This window comes from Pan paniscus, chromosome 2 (assembly GCF_029289425.2).
Source record: "Pan paniscus chromosome 2, NHGRI_mPanPan1-v2.0_pri, whole genome shotgun sequence".
Lineage (NCBI taxonomy): Eukaryota > Metazoa > Chordata > Mammalia > Primates > Hominidae > Pan > Pan paniscus.
In genome coordinates, this window is record NC_085926.1 from 54,605,435 (window position 1) to 54,629,713 (window position 24,279).

At 45.5% G+C, this 24,279-nt stretch overlaps 2 protein-coding genes and 1 long non-coding RNA gene across 5 annotated transcripts in view; 2 read left to right on the forward strand and 1 right to left on the reverse strand.

Moving 5' to 3' along the window:
- The window catches only part of CACNA2D3 (calcium voltage-gated channel auxiliary subunit alpha2delta 3), a 951,279-nt gene that overhangs the window by 490,159 nt on the left and 436,841 nt on the right, over window positions 1–24,279 (forward strand). For all 3 annotated transcript variants that reach the window (XR_004670571.3, XM_003818723.8, XM_034956678.3), the window contains exon 10: window positions 14,402–14,491. Coding sequence is in view for 2 of the 3 variants with exons in the window: in XM_003818723.8 (XP_003818771.6) it covers window positions 14,402–14,491 (90 nt within the window). In the remaining variant the exon portion in view is untranslated. The remainder of the gene's footprint in view (window positions 1–14,401; window positions 14,492–24,279) is intronic.
- On the forward strand, window positions 8,666–14,328 carry LOC117979670 (small ribosomal subunit protein uS19-like). The gene has a single exon (XM_034956680.3). The coding sequence runs from the start codon at window positions 12,842–12,844 to the stop codon at window positions 13,289–13,291; it is 450 nt and encodes a 149-aa protein (XP_034812571.1). The 5' UTR covers window positions 8,666–12,841; the 3' UTR covers window positions 13,292–14,328.
- On the reverse strand, window positions 18,389–21,302 carry LOC106633824 (uncharacterized). Its single transcript, XR_008624753.2, has 3 exons — window positions 21,053–21,302; window positions 19,686–19,729; window positions 18,389–19,399 (listed from the first exon to the last, which is right to left on the reverse strand). It is a non-coding gene; the product is annotated as an uncharacterized LOC106633824 (long non-coding RNA).

Below are 24,279 nucleotides of genomic sequence, written 5' to 3' on the forward strand. Positions count from 1 at the left end.
AATGGGAGCACTTATTTCATGTCCTGAGGATGAAAATCCATGTTTCCATTTCTTGTGAATTACAGCTGTTTGGTTTTATAGCCTGTGAATGGCTCTGGGCCTCTCTTGCCTTGTTCTTTGAGGTCCACGTTTCTGTTTACTCATGGTCCACTGCTGCTAATCTAAGGGTCGCCGAGAAGGCTTTCTATCCCATATTATGAACCTACAGCATGTCATTCCATCTTACCTCTGAGTCTTAAGGTCTCTTGATCCTTAAACAACCACTGTAGCCAATAACTTAGTGAACACAAACACTGAATGCCTGGAAGTTCGTGCTGAGTCTGGCTCCTTGCTGCATTTCCAGGCTCATGGTGCGCTGTGTTCCCTTTTCCTTTCTTTGCTCTGGATTCCATGACTTTGTTACAATTATTTGTGTATGCTCTGTTTCCTCCTACCCCAGAGCCTTGGTACCTACAAACACTATTTCTCCATCTAAAAATCTCATGCTCTAGCAGCCCTGCCTTTACCTCCAGGCCCTCCTTTAGTGCCTCTGTTTTATACTACCAAATACACTACCAAATCACCATGAGCCTCTCCCTGATGGTACTTGCTACTCCTGCATGTAGCTGTGTGCTTATTGATTGAGATCTCTCTCCACTGGCCTGTGAACTCTGCAGGAAGAGACCAGGTCTCCCCTTGTTCAATTGATCAAGCACAGCATGTTGTACTTGGTGGCTTCTTAATAAACATTTGATGACTCAATGAATGCTGCAAGGATATTGGGATAAAATGTGTACCATGAGGAAAGGGAAGGAGAGTCTTTGGTAGCAAAGTTGTGGGGCTAATATAGGCAGACCTCACTTCACTTAGACCAGAGGACGTTGTACCTAATGGGTGTCCTTGGAGGCCCCTTCCATTGCTGAGGATAGAATTTGAATTCTCACTATGGTACTGGCCCAGGGCAGAGCCTGTCTTACTCAAGCATGAAACTCTTGCCTATTTCATCAAATTGTTCTAATGCCAATCTTTCCCTCACCATGTTTCCTGTCCTTGGAGTAAATTCCAGGCCAGGGTCTAGCAAGTGCTTTCCCACTGTATTTACTTGTCACTTTGCCTGTCAGGTTTTTGGAGTAATGTTTGCATCACATTTTGTGCAAGCTTCTCAGATGGCCATGTTACACTTTTCTTCTTTGCCCTTTTACTTGGCCCTCTTCAGTTATTTTTTTCTCTTCCTCCTTCCTTCTCATTCCCCAGGTGTATGCCCAAGGAAAATTTAGAGATAATAGAGTGTAAATGGTTAAGAATGGTGAATTTCTTGGTTCCTTAGAGAAATGGCCGATTCTAGGTTAGGGGCAGAAGATGAACAAGATGAGTCTGTAACCTCTTGCTTATTGTGATAGCAGGAAGCTATCAACTACTGTATGGGGACTTGGTAGCAAGTCTGAAGAGAAGCGGCTCCCACTGGCCAAAGATGGGATAAATTAAATATCCCTCCACCACTCCCCCAAAAAACACACAAAAATCATCAACATTTGGAAACATATAATATATGTTACAACCCATGCTGAGACTAAAATGATGAAGCAGAAAAGCCATTGATGATACTAAAAAAGAAAAAGGGTGTGGGAGATCCTCATTGATCACCTTCGGACCAATCTTTATTTTGAAAACCAGTAAAGAAATGAACGGCAGCTAACATTTATCCAATTTTCTTCTACAAGTGGTTCTTCAGCTGACTTAACAGTGCAAAAGAGGAAGCACTTCTTTGCAGAAATTGGTTATCTAATAAATGAAGAGAGATGATGAAATTAAAATATCACTATGTTGCAGCTTCTGATGAATTAATGAATCTGGGCATTGGTCATTGATGACTACCATCATCGCAAGGAGACTACTACTCATTTGTTGGAGGGAAGTAAAAAACATCACGAATGAATAGCAAATAAATAAGTAAATACCAAATAAATAAATAAATAAATATGTAGTCAAATCTGAATCCAATCAAACTGCTCAATCTCACCATCAATTAAAATAGAGGGACAGAAGAACATGTTAAATGACACCTCAGGAATACAGTTAGTAAAATCTGGATTCTGGAATGCTCTTCATGACCAACAAGTTATTTCTTCAACAAAACTTGTGAGAAAAATAATGGAGAGGGAACTCTGGAATAAGAGACTTAAGAGATATCTCAATCAATCACAATGAGTAGATCTTACATGAATCCTCATTCAAACTCTGTAACTGTGACAAAGTGAAACGTGGTTTGTTTTTAAAATGTTTACAGATGAAATAATATGATATCTGGGATGTGCTTCACAATAATCTAGATGAGTATATTAGTTATCTGCTGTTGTGGAACAAATTACCCCTAAACTTAATAGCTAAAACAGGGGTCCCCAACCCACAGGCCACAGATCAAATACCATACTGGTCTCTGGTCTGTTAGGAACCAGGCTGCACAGCAGGAGGTAAGTAGCGGGCGAGTGAGCAAGCATTACCACCTGAGCTCTACCTCAGATCAGCCAGCAGCATCATTTGATTCTTACAGGAGTGCAAACCTTATTGTGAACTATGCATACAAGGGATCTAGGCTGTGTGCCCCTTATGAGAATCTAAGTAATGCCTGATGATCTGAGGTGGAACAATTTCATCCTTCGCCCTGCCCCGCTACCATCCCGGGCTACCTCCCCATACCCCTGTCCTTGAACAGATTGTCTTCTGTGAAACCAGTCTCTGGTGCCAAAAAGATTGGAGACCATAGGCTTAAAACAACAAACATTTATTATCTCATGTAGTTCCTGGACTCAAGAACCCAGGAGTAGCCTGACTGGGTTGTTCTGGCTCAGGGTCTCTAGGGAGGTTGCATTCAGGATGTAGGCTGGGGGCTGGTCTTCCAAGGGCTGGCTAGGATGGAAGATCCATGTCTAAGCTAATTCATATGGCTCTTGGAAAGAGACTTCAGTTTCCTGACAGCTGTTGGTTGGAAGCTTCAGTTTCTTACTCCATGGCATCTCCCCAGGGCTGCTTCCAGCAAAGCAGTTGGCTTCCTCCAGAGGGAAGTATCCAATAGAGATCAGACGAGCAACTGTGATAGAAGCCATAGTGTTACTTACAACCTAATCTTGCAGGTGGCATACCATCACTTCTATGACATTCTCTTTGTTGCAGACACCAACCCCTGGTGTAATGTAAGAGGGCCCAACACAAGGGTCTGCGTATCAGTGGGTGAGAATCATAGGAGGCCATTTTGGAGGCTGGCTGCCAAAAGGGACGTCGATGTAGATGGTGTCAGGATATTGATAAAACAAGATTGGCTGTAAGTTGATCATTAAAATTTTCTAATATAAAAAGTTTCTGGCAAAAAAACTTTTTTAGAGACCAAATGCTTGGATATAAGCTCCAGCTCTACCATTTATTAGCTGTGAGACCTAGTCAAGTGATGTGAATTCATTCTCTCATTCTTAAAAGGAGGGTAATAAGAGTACCTACCTTCTGTCTGGGGATTGCTGTGAGGATTGAACTCATGAGGACTCAGAGACAAGGCTGGTGTGTAGAGGGCACCCAGAGAATATTAGTTGATGGTAGCAGTCTCTTCTCTTCTGTCTTGGGCATTCTCTTTCTGCTGGGCCTGAAAACATCCCTGGACCACCTATTTTCTAGAAACTCTTTTATCTAACTTTTAAGAAGCATATTGTGATATCCCTGGGAAAAGCTACCATTTTTTCTTTATCTGATCTTCTCACTACATGTATGTCTGCCCCCACATGCTGCTGCAGAGGAAATGAGTGCAGTGAGAGCATGCATGTGGAAGTGCATGTGTTTTGGCACACCTTTGCTACCCTGGCCTGCATCAGTGTGTTTTTCTAGAATATGGACCTTGCTACTGCCACTAAAAGGCTGTACCTCTTCTGAGAAGCTGCTTATAAGTTGACTGTTCTTATCTGTCCAGCACCTCTCTCTCTCATCCTTTACATGAAATCCCTCTGTCCTTAGAAAACCCATTTGGTGAAGTCAGGTAGGACTTTCCCCATTTCTCCCCACCACACCCGCAAGTTCAGACGTGGTGATGCGATCCAGACCTGAATAAGTCAGAGGTCCCATTCTCTGGCCACCTGATTGGCTCAGGCCCAGACACACATCCTAAGTTGGCCTGATCAGAGTATTTCTGGGGACTTTTCTGATAGCAATATTGCTGAAACTGCTCTTGGGTAAAGTTGCCAGATTTTGCAAAACAAACAAACAGGGCACTCAATTTTAAATATCAGATAACAAAGAATACATTTTTATTATATTCATTGTTATGTATCCAAAATTCAAAGTTAATTGGGCATCCTATATTTATCTGGCAACCATAGCTCTTGCCAGTGGGCAGGCTGAGCTAGGAGGATGTGAGACCACTGATGTAGGCAGCTGTGTGCTCAAGAGCTTGCTGGGGGAATGAAACCAAGTAGAGCCAGGAGATATAGTAGAGAAGACAGACTGAGCCCTGAGGCCACCACTGGGTCCCCTGTCCCTCCCTTCACTGAGACAGCTGCACTCCCAGGCTTCTCGTTCTAGGAGCCAGTGACTTTCCTTTTTCTGTATGTAGAGTTTGGGGTTTTTTTTTTTTAATTGTTGTTGTTTGTTTCTAGAATTTCAACTTGGATACTTTAATAGACTAAAAATACAGTGCCATAAGGGATTGTAAGCCACAGGTGCCCTACTAATAAGATCTAGTGTTTACTGAGTGCCTACTATATGCTGAACTCTGTATGAAGCACTCTGTCTACATTATCTTATTAAGTCCTCACAGTCACTCTGCATGGTATAAATGAAGAAATTATTGACTCAATTCTTTATCTTCCATGAGGTTGTTATAATTATCTTACTACACATATGCACTACAATGTGAGTACAAAGATTTTTACTATAGTAATGTTGAAAACATAAAATACTGAAAATTTAAACTTTCACTAGTAGGGGACTGGTCAAAGTTCAAATTAATGTTGATACATACATACATATATATATATGCGCGCACACACACACACACACACACACACACACACACACACAGTGCCTTACAGGGTATTTGTTTATTCACAGACACGAATAAGAATGGAAGAAATTCAGACAATTAAGTTTAATACCCATATGTAATTAAGCTTGGCAAAATACAGAGATCATTGAAACACATTTTAATTGAATACAAGTTTTATAAAATGCTACAAATCTTCCAAGTGCTCATACAGAAAAAGTCCAAATTTAGGTGTCCCTGGGGTCACATTTCTTTGCTGAGCTTTCCCAGAAATGAATGTAGCCACCACTGCATGGGGAATATGACTCCTAACCTGTGTCTTAGCACATGCTGCTCCCCCCATCCTGGGCCATAGCTTTGCATTGAGTGCAAAGAACTGTAGGTGTGACTGCGAGGTGATGGTTTGATGCAGACGAGTGCGCTGGCACCCACAGCACTGGTCAGCATCACATTCCCCCGGGTGTTGGCTATCAATACGTACCTTTTCTGAGCTGAGGCATCCTCAGAGCTGGCACTGTGTTTGTAATGAATTGAAACTGACTTCTGTCTACCCTGGCACACTGCAGCCACTGAAAACATTCTTCCTCCAAGAAACGCATTTGAATCAAGTCAAGATTTTCATGAAGTTCATAAAGGATAAATGGAGACCTTTGGAAATTTCAGAAAGACGTGAAGGGTGAGGCCTACTGTGTACACACACTGCCATGCCATGCAGAAACACAGCACAGGCGTCCTGTCCATGCAGCACTGGGCTTCAGCTTTTCCCAGGCTTTCAGGGGTTTGCAAAGCCTAGTTCCCTGAGATGCACTGACAAGTCCACATGACCTCACAAGAAGGACGATGAGCTCACATAATACGGCTCCTCTTGGAGCTGGCCTTGTTCACAGGCATGGTAATCATCATGTCCCTCCCTCTCAGCAGTTACTTGGAAATGTGCACTGCTTAGGTAGAGGGGCCGTTCCACTTTAGGTATTTCCCAATTGTAGAGAATCACCAATTCTGAGCTCATCACCATCATCCTGCATGAAATAATTAGTGCTTTTGCCATTGAAATGAGGATGTAGCTAATCTGACTACCTGGATGAAATAATGTTCATTGTTCACATCCAGGAGATCTATCTTTTCTCTAATTTGGCACTGGCATTAAACAGCTGCTACCTTCAGACACATCAATTTGTTACACACACGTAAAGGAGAAACGGGGAATAGCTCAGATGCCATTCTATCAGTGTCTGTACTGTCTCCCCCAAATTGCAAACAGCTGGGCCTGCCTCCTTCCTACCAGCTTTCTTCAGCCATTCTGTTTTCTTCTTTGAGAAATACCATGTCACTGCTTCCCACGGGAATTAAATGACAGTCTGATTTACAGGAACCTAGGCTTGGTGGTAGCCATGTCACAAGATATGTGCCTTACCTACAAGATATATTGGCTCTGCACTGCCCTAACATCCCTGAGAGATTTGCCCCAAAGAGGCTGTAAAAGTCAGCCAAGGGAGTTCTCAGACTAAATGGGAATAAGAGAGACTCATCCCAGGTTGAGGTTAGGGTTGGGTGTGTGTGTGTCGTCAGGAGGAATTAGATCAAGAGGAAGTGTCCAGATTTACATCAGATAATCTTGTGGTGTAATATCCAAATCAGCGGGGAGGACAGGTGTGGGCACCCTTTGAGCCTCTGAAAAATGGGCTTCTGCACTTTGGGTTTGGAGCACAGTAGTAGTGGGACCACAGAACCCCGTGAGCTTATCTGGAAGTCTCACTGAGGAGTTGGGCATCAGAAGAGGGTGGACATGGCTGTTGGGACCCTGCTCGTCATTTAGGCTGATAGGAGCCACATCTCTGTTTTAGGAGAAAGCAGGCAATCCTGTGTCTGTTTACTGACAGAACTGAAAATGAAAGAGGCTCTACAGAACACTCTTACCTTTAATGCCTTAATTTTAATTTTCCAGTGAGCTCGAGCTACCTGACAGCCACAGTGCAAAGTGACCTATTAAAGTGAAGTCCATTTGAGGATACCTGCACTGTAGCAACACACCAGAATTCTGTGCTGCGTGTGAACAGGGCAGCAAGGAGCAGCAGACACCATCTTTTGGGTGTCTCCTCTGCTCACAGGCATGCTCCACTGCTCCACTGGATTTCACGTACAAATCACAGATTCAAAAAATACAATTATAAAGAATTTCAGGACAGTGGTAGCAAAGCATTAAACCAAACACTGAGTCCTTCTGAAAATGGGACTCTGGGCCACTGCATATGTCACATCCCCTGGAAACCAGCCCTGCACAGAATCTTAGCTTTGCACACGAACCTAAGTCTCTGCACCCACCTGCATGCTGTAGTTTATCAGGGACGTAGAGAGCTGGGCCCTGGGCGCTGTGAAGGGGCCCTATTGCATAGGGACTCAGCACTTTGAAACCCACTCTGCCGTCTTGACCTTTCTCGTGTCCTCGGCCTACATGTAAAATAAGAATGTAATAGTACCTTTCTTTTAGGGGTGTTAGGAGGATCAAGCAAAGTAATGTACAAAAAGCATGTGATGCCTAGCATACAGTTGTCACTTTGCCAGTATTGGCTGCCCTTGGAGGGCTTGGGGACGTGACTTCTGAAGCCTTCCCATGGTGGAGTTGCTGCAACAACCTTTGTCCACTCCTAATGGGTACGAAATTCATGTCTGCCGTACTCGAATGACCCTGATGGGTGTCATTGATAGATGGCTATTAGCCTCCCCTCCAAATAGCGGCTGTACTCCCAGCCAGGACCACCAGCTCTCAAGGGCTTGTTTTGTCCGCTGATGTCCATTTGACACCTTGCTCTTAACAGGAAGGACTCAAACATTTATTATAATTACATAGACAGGAAAAAAAACATGATTGCTGTGATCACAGAGAGTCATCAGTATGATTCAACTAAACTGAATACTGGTGAAGGAGAGGCTTATTTCACCAGGATCCTCTGCTGGCCTGAACGTTGTGGCTGTTTGTCAGAGATAAGCGGATGTGGCCGTGCTGCTGGCATTTGGGCACAGGGAGTGGTGGCGCCAGCGTGGGCTCATCTCCCCAGGCATTAAGCTGCACTAATTGCTTTGGAAGCGAGGCTTTTTCCTGGGCAGCAGCATATGCTGCGTGAGTCGCTTGAAGCAAAGATAAAGAGCCACCCTCCTCCTTTATTGAGGTTTAATAATAAAATGGAACTGTCACCATTTCCAATAAATGGTTTATTTTAATTGAGAAAAATAATGAGAACTGGCCACCTTTTGGTACACGGCTGTTGAGCGTCTCCCTGACTTGGGCGATCTGGAGCCTTCTGTTCTGTAGCTGTGCCCTTGAGGCACTCGGGTCCTGGGGTCAGTGAAGTCAGCTACGTGTCTCTATCCATTTGAGAAAACCTGGCCCTCGAAGGGCAAAATAATTCCTTTTCCAAGGTCTATTAGATTATAAAGTTGCAACCCAGGAAGTGGGCATAGAAAGCGTTGGAGATGTAGTCTGTTTTAATTTTCACATGTTGAAGACAGTTCTTTCTTTTAGTGAATATGAAATGAAAGTCTCACGTTTTTTTTCTGTCACCAAAATTCTTTCAGATGACTTCTTTTTTCGGGTCCCCCAGGGAGAAGTCAACCCAGTACCACCAAGTATCAGAGAGAAATGAAGGCACAGATAAGGCAGTGTCTTACTCAGGCTTGTAGAGAGGGCGAATGTCAGAGCAGGAATTGGAAGGAAGTCCTGCCTGCTGTTCTGAGGCACTGATGCTCTCACTACCCCACCCACTACTCAGGTGCTTTCCCATCCTCATTTCACAGCAGGCAAAATTGAAGCCAGAGAACTAAAGCCACTTGTCTCAGGGGTTCAGTTGGTAAATGGTATAACCAGCACTGGAATTCAGTCTCCTGACCCCCAGTTCAGTTTTTTGTTTGTTTGTTTGTTTTGAAATGGAGTCTCACTCTTTCGCCCAGGCTGGAGTGCAGTGGTGCAATCTCAGCTCACTGCAAGCTCTGCCTCCCGGGTTCACGCCATTCTTCTGCCTCAGCCTCCCGAGTAGCTGGGACTACAGGCACCTGCCACCACGTCTGGCTAATTTTTTGTATTTTTAGTAGAGACGGGGTTTCACCATGTTAGCCAGGACGGTTGCAATCTCCTGACCTCGTGATCTGCCTGCCTTGGCCTCCCAAAATGCTGGGATTACAGGCATGAGCCACTGCACCTGGCCAGTTTTTTTTTTTTTTTTTTTTTTAAATCAGAGTTCATAGGGCCTGTATACCAATTGCCTCCGCACAATAACAATGATATGATGGCATTAAACATAACAATTTCTGGATCTTACAACGACCACAACTGGGAGTAGAGAAAAATAAATCTGTAGTGATGAAGAGAATGCAGGGCAGTCAGCCAGCCCCTTCCTTTGCTTCCAGACACTACCCTTGGGGTGTACATGGTTAGGATTGATCATCAGCAAAATCACAAATTCCTCCGTGCCATGGGTCGTCAAAGCACTGGCTGTTAAAGCCTCGAGCACCAAAAGCCTGCTGTGTATAAAGTGCTGTATTCAGTCTAGCACAGGCGCGGTAAACCGATCGCACCATACGATGGCTGTGATTAAGAAGGGGAGAAGGGGCATAGGGGAGAAGAGGAAGATCATTTTAATGCAGGGGAAGCTTTCACGAGGTATGGTCTCCGCAGCCAGGGTCATTGGTTTGGTTGTGGTAATCATAAGGGATCTTTTCAATTAAGTGGCCCACATCAGCTAAAACTGGTTAAGCAGAGGAGCAAAGGTATTGGTTCACTTACCTAAAAGGCCAGGCATGCCCGGATCTAGGGGCTCAAGCCTTGTTGTCTCCATCCTGTCCTGGCTCCTCCATGTGGGCTTTGCTCTCTGCGGCTGTTACCTTCATTCAGGTGTGCACCTCCCTTGCGGTGGCAGGATGATTGCTGGCAGCCCTAGGCTTCCTCTCAGCAATCCTCATGGAAAGAGAGAGTCCTTCCTCCCACGTGCCAGCAGAAGTCCAGGGATTGGCTCAATGCCCGTGCACAACTGTGGCCCTTGGGGTGGAATTCATAGACTGGACAGGTCTGATAAATGGTCCCACTCCTTGATCTGGGAGGGAGGGAGAGAGACATTAGCTTCACTCCAATCATATGAATTATGGGTTGGTGGGAGAAGGAAAATCAGAAGAAGGGGACTTGATGCTGGGCAGGCAAAACTCACACATGTCCCTGGGTCCAGGTCTTAGACCTTCCTCTGACTCACCATTAGTCCATGGCTTGATAGGAAGGAAGGTCCATTTTAACCCCTGTCTCTGGGTCAGTGCTGTCCAGTTGCACTTCCTGCAATGATGGCGATGTTCATTAATTGGCAGTGTCCAGTGCAGTAGCCACTAGCCACATGTGGCTAATGAGCACTTGAAATGAGGTTAGCACTACTGAGGAACTGTATTTTTAATGTTAGGTAATTTTATTAATAATTACATTTAAATGTAAATTCTACATGTGGCTCAAGGCTACCTAACTGGACAGAGCAGCTCTTAGTGGAGGACACATCATGGGAGGTAGTTCCCTGGGAGACAAGAGCTGGTTTTGTGTAGGAGAGTTGGGCAGAGGGCTAAATGAAGCTCCAAAGACCAGGATGGTGATCTGGGTCAGGGTGTGGAGGAGGAGAAGAGGGAGTTGGACATGAGAGAGAGAGAGGAGGGAGAAACAAACACAGAGAGTCCTTTATTGGTGGCATCATTTGGGAGTCCTTAACTTGAGAAGATAGTTTTTCCGTCTAATATATGGACCAGATATGTACCAGGAAGAAACAAAATCACAACTGACCTTGTTATAAAAGCGAATTAAAGGGAACTCGATAACATGTTGTTACATTTGATCTAAATGTCCAACTGTAAAAAAGCAACCATTGCCTGAAGTGCCACATGAGCTACACAGAGATGAAAAGAAAAATTAAATGTTGTGCAGGTTGTTTAAAAACATGCGGTGTAGGCTGGGCCCGGTGGCTCATGCCTGTAATCCCAACACTTTGGGAGGCTGAGGCGGGTGGATCATGAGGTCAGGAGATCAAGACCATCCTGGCTAACACGGTGAAACCCCGTCTCTATTAAAAATACAAAAAATTAGCCAGGCGTGGTGGCGGGCGCCTGTAGTCCCAGCTACTCTGGAGGCTGAGGCAGGAGAATGGCATGAACCCGGGAGGCGGAGCTTCCGGTGAGCCGAGATCGCACCACTGCACTCCAGCCTGGGCGACAGAGCGAGACTACTCCGTCTCAAGAAAAAAAAGAAAAAAATGCTGTGTTAACTTGTGTGACTGAGTGCAATTAAGGCATTTGGCAGAAATGACATCAGGCAAATAGAATGAACTTGTAAAGGCAGAGTCTGGCCACAGCTTTGTGAATCTAGGGCTGGTTAATGACCAGCCTTTCAGTGAGCTGGGTGATGGGTGTTTCATCATGCTCCGTGTCCCTAGGTGGGTGCAGGAGGGTGTGGGGACCACCATGTGTTGACACTTTCAGAGCCTAAGTCCTCATGGTGGTCACAAGCCTGATTTCCACCGGGGGGTGGTTGTTGGTGAAGGCAGACCCCCTTCCTGCCCAACTACAGCTGGGACGCCTGGCTTCCTTGGACTCGGTTAATTGCCTGGATTTGTTCACCAGGCATTCCTGGAGGACCTGCCATGCACTTGGCATCCTGATGGGCCTTGAGAATCGGGCAGGAAGAAAAGAGACGCACAGAGCTTGGCTCCTCACCCTGAGATTGCCTAGTTCCCTGGCCCTCAGGATTCCTCTCCCCCATCACTCAAGCCATTTGATCATCTCCTGAAGACTTAGCTCCCACCCAGGAGCAGAGATTAAAGTGAGCATTCTGGAGCCAGACTGCTCAGGTATATGTCAAGCCCATGGCAAGTGCCTGGCATACAAGGTGCTCAAAAAGAAAACAAAAATTATTTTGCTAATTTAGAGAAACAACAGGTATATTAGCAGAAAGAAGAAGGGCATTAGAGTAGGTGTAGGTGACCTGGATTGAAACCTGGGCCAGGCAACTAGGTGGTGTGTGTATTTGGACACAGTTCTCAGTCTCTCTATCTGTAAAGTGGGATGATGGAACCTCACATGATTGTCATGAAGACTCAGTTGCACTGTATTTTTTAAGGGCCTAACACCAGGCAGGCTTCAATAATGGTGGCTGCTCTGATGGGCCAGAGGGCAAGGAAGGTTGCTATGACAGCGGAGCGGGCCAGGGAAGAGGGTCTTGTGGGTTGTATATGTGCCCAAGGTGAGCAACCAGTTTCAAATTCAGCCTCGATTCATGTTAGGCCCAGGTGTCATTCAAAGGTTTTTACCATGAAGAACCCACCCAAACTTTGGCGTTCACACTGGCACCATCTTGCGAGCAAATCTTCTGCCCAGCTCAATGACTGGGGGCTCCTACTGCTTCTGAGGGGACCCAAGGAGAGACAGAGCAGCATCTTAAAACAATCAGCATGCCCTAAGATTTGTCTCTACGATCCATTCTGATTCCGTGATCATTTTGGGGGTCCTAAGCAGTGTGGCCAATTAGACACATCATGAATGGGTTTCACCATCTGAGTGCTGATGGCATGCCTGGGGCGTTGTTGGGTGTTAGGGCGTGGTAAGAGAAAGCAAGCCACTCCTTAGCAAGGAAATCATGGGTGGATATTTTCCATGAGCTCATTCTTCCTGTTCCTCTCCCTCCTGGTGAGTCCTCCAGCCAGTTTTCCCAGCGGACAAAAGTGGGGATGCCTTTGGGGAGAAAAACCATTTCAATAGAAAAAGCAAGGGTAATTTCGTGATAACTGCGCAGGCGCGGACCAGAGAGCTCTTTTCTGAGGATCCGGCAAGATGGCAGAAGTAGAGCAGAAGAAGCAGCAGACCTTCCGCAAGTTCACCTACCGCGGCGTGGACCTGGACCAGCTGCTGGACATGTCTTACAAGCGGCTGATGCCGCTGTACAGTGCGCGCCAGCAGCGGCGGCTGAACCGGGGCCTGCGGCGGAAGCAGCACTCCCTGCTGAAGCGCCTGCGCAAGGCCAAGAAGGAGGTGCCGCCCGTGGAGAAGCCGGAAGTGGTGAAGACGCACCTGCGGGGCGTGATCATCCTGCCGGAGATGGTGGGCAGCATGGTGGGCGTCTACAACGGCAAGACCTTCAACCAGGTGGAGATCAAGCCCGAGATGATCGACCACTACCTGGGCGAGTTCTCCATCACCTACAAGCCCATAAAACACGGCGGGCCCGGCATCGGGGCCACCCACTCCTCCCGCTTCATCCCTCTCAAGCAGTGGCTCAGCTAATAAAGGCGCACATGGTTCCAGTCAAAAAAAAGAAAAAAAGAAAAAGAAAGGGGTTCGGAATGCAGTGACTGGAAAGCAAAGCGAGGCCGTGGTGCCACCGTGGGTGTGGGCTTTTGGGTCACTCATACATGCATGTGTTCCTGGACATGCATTGTGTGCACTGACCTGTTCCTGGGCATGAGCCTGAATTCGCTCTTGCCCCTTTGTTGGGAAGCAGAAACGTGTGGGGTTTCGCAGTTACTTTCTTTAGTCCCCTTTAATCTCTAGCTAATGCTGAGCTTCTGCAGAGCCAGAAGGGTCTTAGGGCCTACTCTGGAAGAGCCTCACTCCCATTCTCCTTATTCCCTGGAGCTCTTCTGGATTTCTAGCCTGTGTCTCTCTTGTTATAATCAGTTTTCATGTTGTGATCCAGTCTTTATCCTTGCTCCTTAGAGCTATCTATTGAGCCCCTTCTGTGTGTATTATGCATGTGGTAGACATGAAGACAGAGTAATGCCGTATCTTAAGAAATGTCACAGTCTTAGGTGGGGACAGAGTTTAATTATGCAGTGCTCAGTGAAAGGTGGATCTGAGTACCTGATGGCAGCATGGAGTCACAAAGGAAGCATTCTAGGCTAGTCTTAGAGGCTGGTGCTCTGAGAATACGTCATGCGGTGGGAAGAGGGTTATGCCCATATGAGATGTGAAAAGTGGGTGGGAGAGAGCGTGGCAGGAGAGCCAGGGAATGGATTGAGAGTGGGTTCCCAGTGGAGGGGTGCATATGCAGAGTCCTAAATGTGATCAGGAGCGGGAGAGTAGGGGTAGGAGAGGAAAAGAGTCACCAATGATGAAACGGGAGAGGAAAGTGGCAATTTTAGATGAATTAAATGCTTTTCACCAGAGTTCAGCTGATTTTCTTCCTAAACTGTAACTGAAGCTAAACCATGAATATTGAAGGTAAGTTTTACATTGAGTAAGTTCTTATGTTTTGAATGTAGAAGGAAAAAGTAAATTATGACCGGTTGGATCTGACAATCATTGGTCTTGCCATGGCGTACATCTAATTCATTCAAGGTTGGTGTTTCACATAACAGGACAGACACTAATGGATTTTCTGCTTTGTTGTTTCAGCACTTCAGGGAGCATCTGGACAAACTTTTCGCCAAAGGAATTGGAATGTTGGATATAGCTCTGAATGAGGCCTTCAACATTCTGAGTGATGTAAGTTCCTCTTTGATTTGCCTTTCTCATCCCTTGGAGAATAGATGGGTGTTGTTTTAGAAAATTGTGGGCCAGGCTGGGCGCTGTGGCTCAGACCTTTAATCCCAGCCCTTTGGGAGGCCGAGATGGGCGGATCATGAGGTCAGGAGATCCAGACCATCCTGGCTAACACGGTGAAACCCCATCTCTACTAAAAATACAAAAAATTAGCCAGGCATGGTGGCGAGTGCCTGTAGTCCCAGCTACTCGGGAGGTGGAGGCAGGAGAATGGTGTTAACCCGGGAGGTGGAGCTTGAAGTGAGCCGAGATTGTGCACTCCAGCCTGGGTGACAGAGCGAGACTCTGTCTCAAAAAAAAGTAGAAAAAGAAAAAAATCGTGGGCCAGCTCTGGCTGACACTGAGCAGATCTATAGGCATGGGATGGGAGAGTGAGACTGGCTGGCCATTTAAGTCATCTAGGGAACCAGATGCCAGCCAGTGAGGTCAAACCAGAGCACAGTGGGGAAGAGAGAATGCTAGGGAATGAGACCATGGAAGCAGCAGGAGCCAAATTGAGTAGCGTCATAGAGACACTAATGAGGGCTTTGACTGTGGAGTGGAAAGCCATTGGAGGGTCTAGGCAGAGAATGACATGGTTTTGAACTCAACAGCATTTTTCTGGCTGCTGTATTTAGAAGCAACCCTAGGAGGGCAAGGACAATAACAGGGAGGCCATTAAGTTATCTGGGTAAAGATAATGGTGACTTGGACTAGGGAGATAGCAGTGAAGATGTTAAGAAGCAGAAAAATAAAAACCACTCTAGGTATTTTAAATAGTAGGAGTTTAATTCGGGCAATTGATGGCATAAGGGATGGAAAAGCTGAGAAACCAGAGAATGAAGCAATCCACAGATTAGCATCAGCAGGAGGCATCTCCTCTCTAGGGCAGGGGGTACAACAGGCAGGAGGGGTGACATCAGAGCTGAGTCACTGTGGCCATTCAGATGGGCCATTCAGAAGTGTGGAGGAGGCTACCCAAGAAGAACTGTGACTATGGAGGGAAGGACCTGTCCTGTGGAAGCTGGAACTATGGAGGAGACACAGTCACGGCCAGAAAATGCCTATCCCCTGAGAGCGTAGAGAAATTGCTTAGAAATACCTTGATTCTTTCCTTGCTTCCTTTCCCCTTTGTATGATCCTTGTCAAACTGTTGGGGAGCTTGAGAGCTGTGGTTTGCAGGAAGAAGGCATGGGATAGTCTGAGAACAAACAGGCACTAAATGGAGCAACATCATCTTGAGGTGTCAAGCAGGAGCTGGGAGACCAGCAGAGACTCCCAAGGCCTTGCTGCTGTTGGTCTGCAGGCAGCTCTGTAGGGCAGGCTGTTGTCATTTTGCAGGTGAGCAAGCAGAGGCCCAGGCAGGTGAGTCATTCACTCCACAGTTCATAACTTGGATTGTGGGTTAGTTACACCTGACTCCAAAACTTGAGTTTTTACTACTCAGCTATACTGGCCTCTCAAGAAAGGCTAGGCCCTAATTTCTAGACTCTCTTTTACCAATAATACCTGTTGCCACGAAGATGACTGTTTAGATCTCAGTCCTGAGCCAGTGTCATGACTGCAGAGGAGAAGAGAAAAATAAGGAGAGAAGGTGCCAAGTCAACTTCCTCAGTACAAATCCAAAGCCCCAGTCACCTCATGAGCTCCAAGGGGCTGTTGGCTACAGGATGTAAACATTTATGTAAGAGTCCATGTTTTGGACAGTGCATCTCTGTTGACAGCAAAGTAATAGTTTTAGTGACACAGCCGGCGAGGACAGAGGACTAGGCTGCTGGGCAGGTGCCTTCTTAGGGCTTGGGTCCCTGCATCTCAGCAGGCTCTTTCCAGGTGGTGATATTGAAAAGACCTGTCACAATTTGAAAATTCCCTCTCCTTTTATCTCAAAAACCTAGTGGCCAGAGCAGGGGGAGACTTCTCTGAGCTGTGGAGTCCCTTGTTTGGAAGTCTTCCCTGCAGTGAATTTCTGTTTCCCTGTTCTCTGGCCTAAGTGGCGAAGGAGAAAGGGTTAGGAGATTGTTGTATGGTTAAGTCTGTGGCCCCTGGAGTAAGGCAGATTGGGCTGAGAAGCCTAACTCAGCCAGAGTTTGCAGGGTTTCTTGTTCACAGTTATTGAGAATTTTAAGGTAATGGTAGCAAAGCGTTGAACCAAGTGCGGAGCTTTCTCAGTGTAATCTTGTGCAGCTGTGCATGTCACACACCCATGAGGTGGTCCTGGTGGTCCCTTTCTCGTGGGGTTGAGATTCAGCCTGATGAGGCAGGACCCGGCTCCCTTTCAGCAGTGCTGGGCTGGGTGAGAAGTGCCACCTCTGTGACCACTGAGACCCCAGGTCTCTAGACACAGCTCCCACTACAAATGCTTTGGTTCTCTTTGCCCAAGTCATTAGGAGTGTCTGCTCCCCTTCCTCTGTTTTCTGTTGCTTTCCCTGGTACCCTTTCTCTGTCCATCCCTTCCATCTGTCACCTTTGTTCTCAGACCCTCCTAAGACACTATTTCCCATAGCATGCGCAGTTTAATGCCGGCCTGCCAGGGTACTCCCACATGGGGGTTGTGCTCAAGGTGAGGAGATGCCATCCTCCTCTTGCAGACTCACAAGGTACTTGGGCATATCAAAGGCCTTGAGAAGTCCTGCAGTGAACAAACCTTTAAAAATGTGTTTACCCACACTTACTAACCCAGGAACACTTTATATCATACCATCATCTCCGTATTAGCATCTTGTAGAAGTTACAGCTCACCAACCACATTTTGGGGCATAATATTGTATGCTCCAAGAAGGTGTATTCACACTTTCACAGGGACTATTAAGACCCAGAGAAATCACCAACACATGGTGGACTTTTTTACCCTGAATCTTTGTGAGGGAAGCATTTTTGAACAGGAAAACCCTCCATACCCCTGTAAAAATACCTCTGGAGTCTGGTCAGTCAGATAACCACATGAGCTGAATATAGATCTTGGAAAGCAAAAAGCCGAATAAATGTTGTTTAAAAAACACAATGATAGGCCAGGCACGGTGGCTCACACCTGTAATCCCAGCACTTTGGGAGGCTGAGGTGGGCGGATCACCAGAGGTCCGGGGTTCGAGACCAGCCTGACCAACATGGTGAAATCCCGTCTCTACTAAAAATACAGAAAAATTAGTCAGGCATGGTGGTAGGTGCCTGTAATCCCAGCTATTCGGGAGGGTGAGGCAGGAGAATCGCTTGAACCCAGGAGGGAGAGGTTGCAGTGAGCTGAGATTGCACCACTGCACTTCAGCCTGGGTGACAGAGCGAGACTCCATCAAAACACACACACAAAGATAAATGTTACAAAATGTCCCAGCTTGAGATTGGTTGGCGGTTAACACTATATTTGTTTGAGTGCACATTTATCTCATAGGGAGAAACATTTCATATCATCTATTGCCAGTGAGCTTTTAAATAGCTAAACTCTTTGACAAACACAGAGGTGGTTAATCTCCCATGAAAATGAAGCTTTGTCTATTAATATTTTCTACTTCATCAATATGACCTTTAAGTGATATTATTATCTTCCTGTGTATTATGCCTGCCTTTACAAGTCAATATGAAATAAAAAGTTATTTCTTGAACACACACATATACACGCACACACACACGTGCTTAAAATTGTGATCGTGGCTGGAGCTTAGAATGGTTCAGAGGTTACTATAATTGAATGGAGTTAATTCTGTTTTACAGTTACCTGCATTTCAGTTTCGGTATTTGCTCAGATGACTTAAAGGCTTGCAGTTCTTGATACAAATGGCTTTGAAAGGAGCATTCAAAAAAACTTCTAAGCCCCTTCAAGCTCTTGATCTCTGCTGCATTCATTAGATTCTGTAAGAACACAGAGCCAGTTTGCTACAGTAGTTAGCATCTACCTTGTCATGTGACAACTGCAATTATCATTTTTGGCGATGAATGTGATCTTTGCAGTGATTACCTTTTAAAATTTTTTCTTAGCCAATTAAATAAAATTCGGTGACATTTCAAAGACTGTTAATCACAACCAAATGCTCTAAATGTCAGGATGCATTGAAAATTTCACTGCTAACTGATGAATCACTGAGCTAATTGTAGTTCATCATCAGGCCCTTGTCATTGTTATTATTATGGAAAACACTTTCATCACTCTCGCTATTCAGTAAAAAAAAGTTTTAGACAAATATGAAGAGAAAAGATATTACTCATCAAACCATTTGAATTTAATTGCATTCTTCAAAATTCTCCAGCTACAGATTGCAGCAGAGAATACCAGGGACTCAGCCAGAGAAGAAAGTACTGTTTTTAAATAAACAGCTCCTGGCAGCTCTTTATTCTAGTCCACATTATTCAGATATCTTCTTTTTTCCTCTCTTTCTTTCCATGTGTTTGGGAAAATTTTTCCAGGATGTTTTCAAATGAGTTTGTGAACAATGGCCCTAGAGTATTCTGTTTTTTTCCCCTTGAAGCTTCTGTGACCTGAAGCATAGATTACTTTTATGCATTGGCTTGTTGCTGAGTTTATTCAATGGTGCGAAGCTGTGTTTAATGCAGTCTCCCAGAACATCTCCAGAACAACCTGTTGAGAAGACCAGGGTACAAGGCTGTTTTTTCTTCTGCAGTAAGGACAGAGTCTTAGCAGCTTCCCAGAGTTGAAAGGACAATGTCCAGATATTTATTGAGACTTAAGTTTGGTTGAAGATGGACCTTTTAATGGGAGATGAGGGAGGGGGCTTGGCTAGGATCAGGTAAGAATCCTAATATTTCTGTTGAGGTTGGTGAACATAGCAAGGGAAAGATTTTGAGGTCAGGGGTTCAGTCTTAGGGTGTAAATTGTCCTTTGATGCTTTCTATTGAAGAATTGATGGGTCTTTCAGGAAGTTCCTGGAATAAGCAATGAGGTTATTTCCGAGTTTTACCTTCCTGGGCAAGCATTTTCTGAAATAGTAAGTTATATTGATAAAGACAGTAGAATAGTGGTCGCGTGGAAAGCTTTGTGGTGTGATAGCGGAGTTTCCAGGTGTTTCTACCTACTAACGTGACAGTGTCAGGGGCTGCGTCTGCTCATTAACTCAATTGCACATGTGCAGTCAGAGTTGCAGGAGTGGCTGCCAGGGCCAGGACTAACATGAGGAAAGTGTCTGGGGCACCACATGTAAGGAGCACTCACCCTCAGGATCACAGCCCTGGTGACTCCCCTGTGACCCTGAAACCCTAAAAGGGATGGAGGAAGTAGAGGCAGGAGGAGGAGATTAATACTTTTGGAGCCCTACCACCTATCCATTTGCTTACTGATCTTCCTGTATTACTGAAAGGCCATATTGTGTGCTAAATTGGAGAGTAGATTCTAGAGCTTGATGATCTGGATTCAAATCCCAGCTATGTCAGATAGTAGCTGTGTGACCTGGGGCAAGTTAGCTAATCTCTCTGTGCCTTAGTTTCCTACCTGTAAAATAAAGATAATGATAGCGTTGGAAGACTTTTCCTTAGCTCAGCTAAAGACAGGATCCTTGTCACATGGCCACGAAAGTTTAGGCTTGCAGAAGTTTGAAGAGTAAGAAAAATCGGATTTATTGGGCAAAAAGGGAAAAAAGGGAAACAGGTACTAGTCCTGCTAGTACATGCTTCTTCCCACCTCACAGATTGAATTCCAGGTTCCTCACAGGAAGAGGAGGGACCAGGCTCCTACCCACTGCAAACGACACAAACTTCTGTGGCTCCATCCCAGTGCACATTCCTCCCAGTGTACAGGCTGGTTGGAGTTTTGCCAAGGAGTCCTTCCCACCTGGCTGTCTCAGTAGTACCTACCTCAGAGGCTAGTAAGGATTAAGTAAATTCGTGTTAATACACGTAGCCTGGCATATAACAAACATTGAACATTTAACCTGTGGTGTACCAACCACTTAAGGATGTTATTCTTATCTTGTCTGTGGAAGAATGAAAGCTCCGGAAGGAAACTTATTCCAGGCACACAGCTGTGTTGCTGAGATGACATCGAGTGCTTTCCCCTATGCCATGGTACCCCGTGCGTGATTCGAGTTGGCTTTGCTGTGTCTCAGTATGGCCATAAGGCAATTCCATTCATCCATTTATCTATCTATTCATCTATCCAGTTATGTATGGTCTTCTCTCAAGTTACTGCAACTTCAGACTCCACATCAGATGTCTAAGTGCCTGAAGACTAGGCATTAATATCTTTAATTTGAATGCTTTATTACGTCTCTCATTCACCAGTGGCCAGCCAGCAAAGCCAAGAGTAGCCACCATCCCTCCCCAGTGTCATGGTTCAATAGATTGAACCTGCCAGGCACACTCCCACTCAGTGCCTTTGCACTTAACGTTTGCCCTTCCTGGAATATCTTTCCCTCAGATACTCACATCTCTCAGGTATAATTCAAATGTCACCTTCTCAGTGAGGTCTTCCCTGACTATGGTTTCTAGAATTGCCCCCTCCCATTTCCTATCCTTCTTTGCTTTCTTCTTTCCCCACCCTTAACATCACCATCATCAAACATACAATGTAGTTTACTTATTTACCTTGTTTTTGTATGTCTTCCCTTTCATGCGCGTCTGTGTGAAGAGACCACCAAACAGGCTTTGTGTGAGCAACATGGCTGTTTATTTCACCTGGGTGCAGGCGGGCTGAGTCCGAAAAGAGAGTCAGCGAAGGGAGATAAGGGTGGGGCCGTTTTATAGGATTTGGGTAGGTAAAGGAAAATTACAGTCAAAGGGGGTTTGTTCTCTGGCAGGTAGGAGTGGGGGTCGCAAGGTGCTCAGTGGGCAGGAGCGGGGGGGGGGGTCGCAAGGTGCTCAGGGGGGTGCTTTTTGAGCCAGGAAAAGGACTTTCACAAGGTAATGTCATCAGTTAAGGCAAGGACTGGCCATTTACACTTCTTTTGTGGTGGAATGTCATCAGTTAAGGTGGGGCAGGGCATATTCACTTCTTTTGTGATTCTTTAGTTACTTCAGGCCATCTGGGCGTATACATGCAGGTCACAGGGGATGAGATGGCTTGGCTTGGGCTCAGAGGCCTGACATTCCTGCCTTCTTAATAAGAAAAATAATACAAAATAGTGTTGAAGTGTTGGGGCGGCGAAAATTTTTGTGGGGTGGTATGGAGAGAGAGTGGACGATGTTTCTCAGGGCTGCTTCAAGCGGGATTAGGGGCGGTGTGGGAACCTAGAGTGGGAGAGATTAAGCTGAAAGGAGATCTTATAGTAAGGGGTGATATTGTGGGGTTGTTAGAAGAAACATTTGTTGTATAGAATGATTGGTGATGGCCTGGATACGGTTTTGTATGAACTGAAAAACTAAATGGAATAAGGAGAAAAACAGGTATAAAAGGTCTAAGAATTGGGAGGACCTAGGGCATCTGATTAGAGAGTGCCTAAGGAGATTCAGCATAGTCCTGCCAGCAAAGATTATTTATTTACTTCAAGAGTTAAGAGTGGCAGTTTGGGGATAGCACCAGGAGATATCAGCTGTGATGGCTTGGAGAAACAGTGTAAACCGGCAGTGTAAACAAGAGCAGGGCATGTATGAGTAGTTGAGAATGGAAAATAGGAGTATGACTAGACAGAAAATAGTAGGGATGACAAGTTTTTTTGGGGGCACAGTCTAAGTTGGTCCGGTGTCTGGAATGAGACTGAGGCCTAATAAAAAGGAGCATCTATACAGGAGCTTAAATGGGCTGTACCTTGTAGCATTCCGAGGACAGGCCTGAATTCTGAGAAGGGAAAGTGATAAAAGTATTGTCCAGTCCTTTTTGGTGGCTGAGCTTGGTGAGGTGTGTTTTTAAAAGACCTTCAGTCCATTCTACCTTTCTTGAAGATGGAGGACTGTAAGGGATATAAAGGTTTCACTGAATACTAAGAGCCTGAAAAACTGCTTGGCTGATTTGACTAATAAAGGCTCATCTGTTATCAGACTGTATTGAGGTGGGAAGGCTAAAATGAGGAATTATGTCTGACAGAATGGAAGAAATGACTGTGGTGGCCTTCTCAGACCCTGTAGGAAAGGACTTTACTTATTCAGTGAAAGTGTCTATTTAGACTAAGAGGTATTTTAGTTTCCTGACTCGGGCATGTTAAGTAAAGCTAATTTGCCAGTCCTGGGTGGGGGCAAATCCTCGAGCTTGATGTGTAGGGAAGGGAGGGGGCCTGAATAATCCCTGAGGAGTAGTAGAATAGCAGATGGAACACTGAGAAGTTATTTCCTTGAGGATAGATTTCCACGATGGAAAGGAAATGAGAGGTTCTAAGAGGCAGGCTAGTGGCTTGTACTATAGCATAGCCTGCCTTTGCTGGTATGTGGCGATTAGGCCTGGTGAAACTACCATCAATAAATCAAGCGTGATCAGGGTGAGGAACAGGAAAGAAGGAAATATGGGAAAATGGGGTGAATATCAGGTGGATCAGAGAGACACAGTCGTGGGGGTCAGGTGTGGTATCAAGAATAATGTGGGAGGCCAGATTGAAGTCCGGGCCAGGAACGATGGTAATTGTGGGACTTAACAAAGAGTGAGTACAGCTGAAGGAGCCGGGGAGCAGAAAGCATATGCGTCAGGTATGAGGAAGAAAATAGATTTTGGAAGTTATGAGAAATGTAGAGAGTGAGTTGAGCATAGTTTGTGATTTTTAGGGCCTCTAAAAGTATTAAAGCAGCGGCAGCCTCTGCACGCAGACATGAGGGCTAGGCTAAAACAGTAAGGTCAAGTTGTTTGGACGGAAAGCCTACAGGGTGTGGTCCTGGCTCTTGTGTAAGAATTCTGACTGCTCTATAACCATGCCTAGGAAGGAAAGGAGTTGTTGTTTTGTAAGGGATTGAGGTTTGGGAGATTAATCAGACACGATCAGCAGGGAAAGCAGGGAAAGCACGTGTGAATTATGCCGAGATAGGTAACAGATGAGGATGAAATTTGGGCTTGACTGAAGTAATGGGGGCTGTCTGTGAAGCCTTGTGGCAGTACAGCCCAGGTAATTTGCTGAGCCTAATCAGTGTCAGGGTGAGTCTAAGTGAAAGCAAAGAGAGGCTGAGATGAAGGGTGCAAAGGAATAGTAAAGAAAGCATGTTTGAGTTCTAGAACAGACTAATGGGTAGTAGAGGGAGGTATTGAGGATAGGAGAGTATACGGGTTTGGCACCATGGGGTGGATAGGCAAAACAATTTGGTTGATAAGGCACAGATCCTGAACTAACTTGTAAGGCTTGTCTGGTTTTAGGACAGGTAAAATGGGGGAATTGTAAGGGGAGTTTATAGGCTTTAAAAGGCCATGCTGTAGCAGACGAGTGATAACAGGCTTTAATCTTTTTAAAGTGTGCTGCGGGATGGGATATTGGCGTTGAGTAGGGTAAGGGTGATTAGGTTTTAATGAGATGGTAAGGGGTGCATGATCGGTCACCAAGGAGGGAGTAGAGGTATCTTATACTTGTGGGTTAAGGTGGGGGGATACAAGAGGAGGACGCAAAGGAGGCTTTGGATTGGGAAGAAGGGCGGCAATGAGATATAGCTGTAGTCCAGGAATAGTCAGGGAAGCAGATAATTTAGTTAAAGTGTCTCAGCCTAATAAGGGAACTGGGCAGGTGGGGATAACTAAAAAGGAGTGCTTTAAAGAGTATTGTCTAAGTTGGCACCACAGTTGGGGAGTTTTAAGAGGTTTAGAAGCCTGGCCGTCAATACCCACAACAGTTATGGAGGCAAGGGAAACAGGCCCTTGAAAAGAAGGTAATGTGAAGTGGGTAGCCTCCGTATTGATTAAGAAGGGG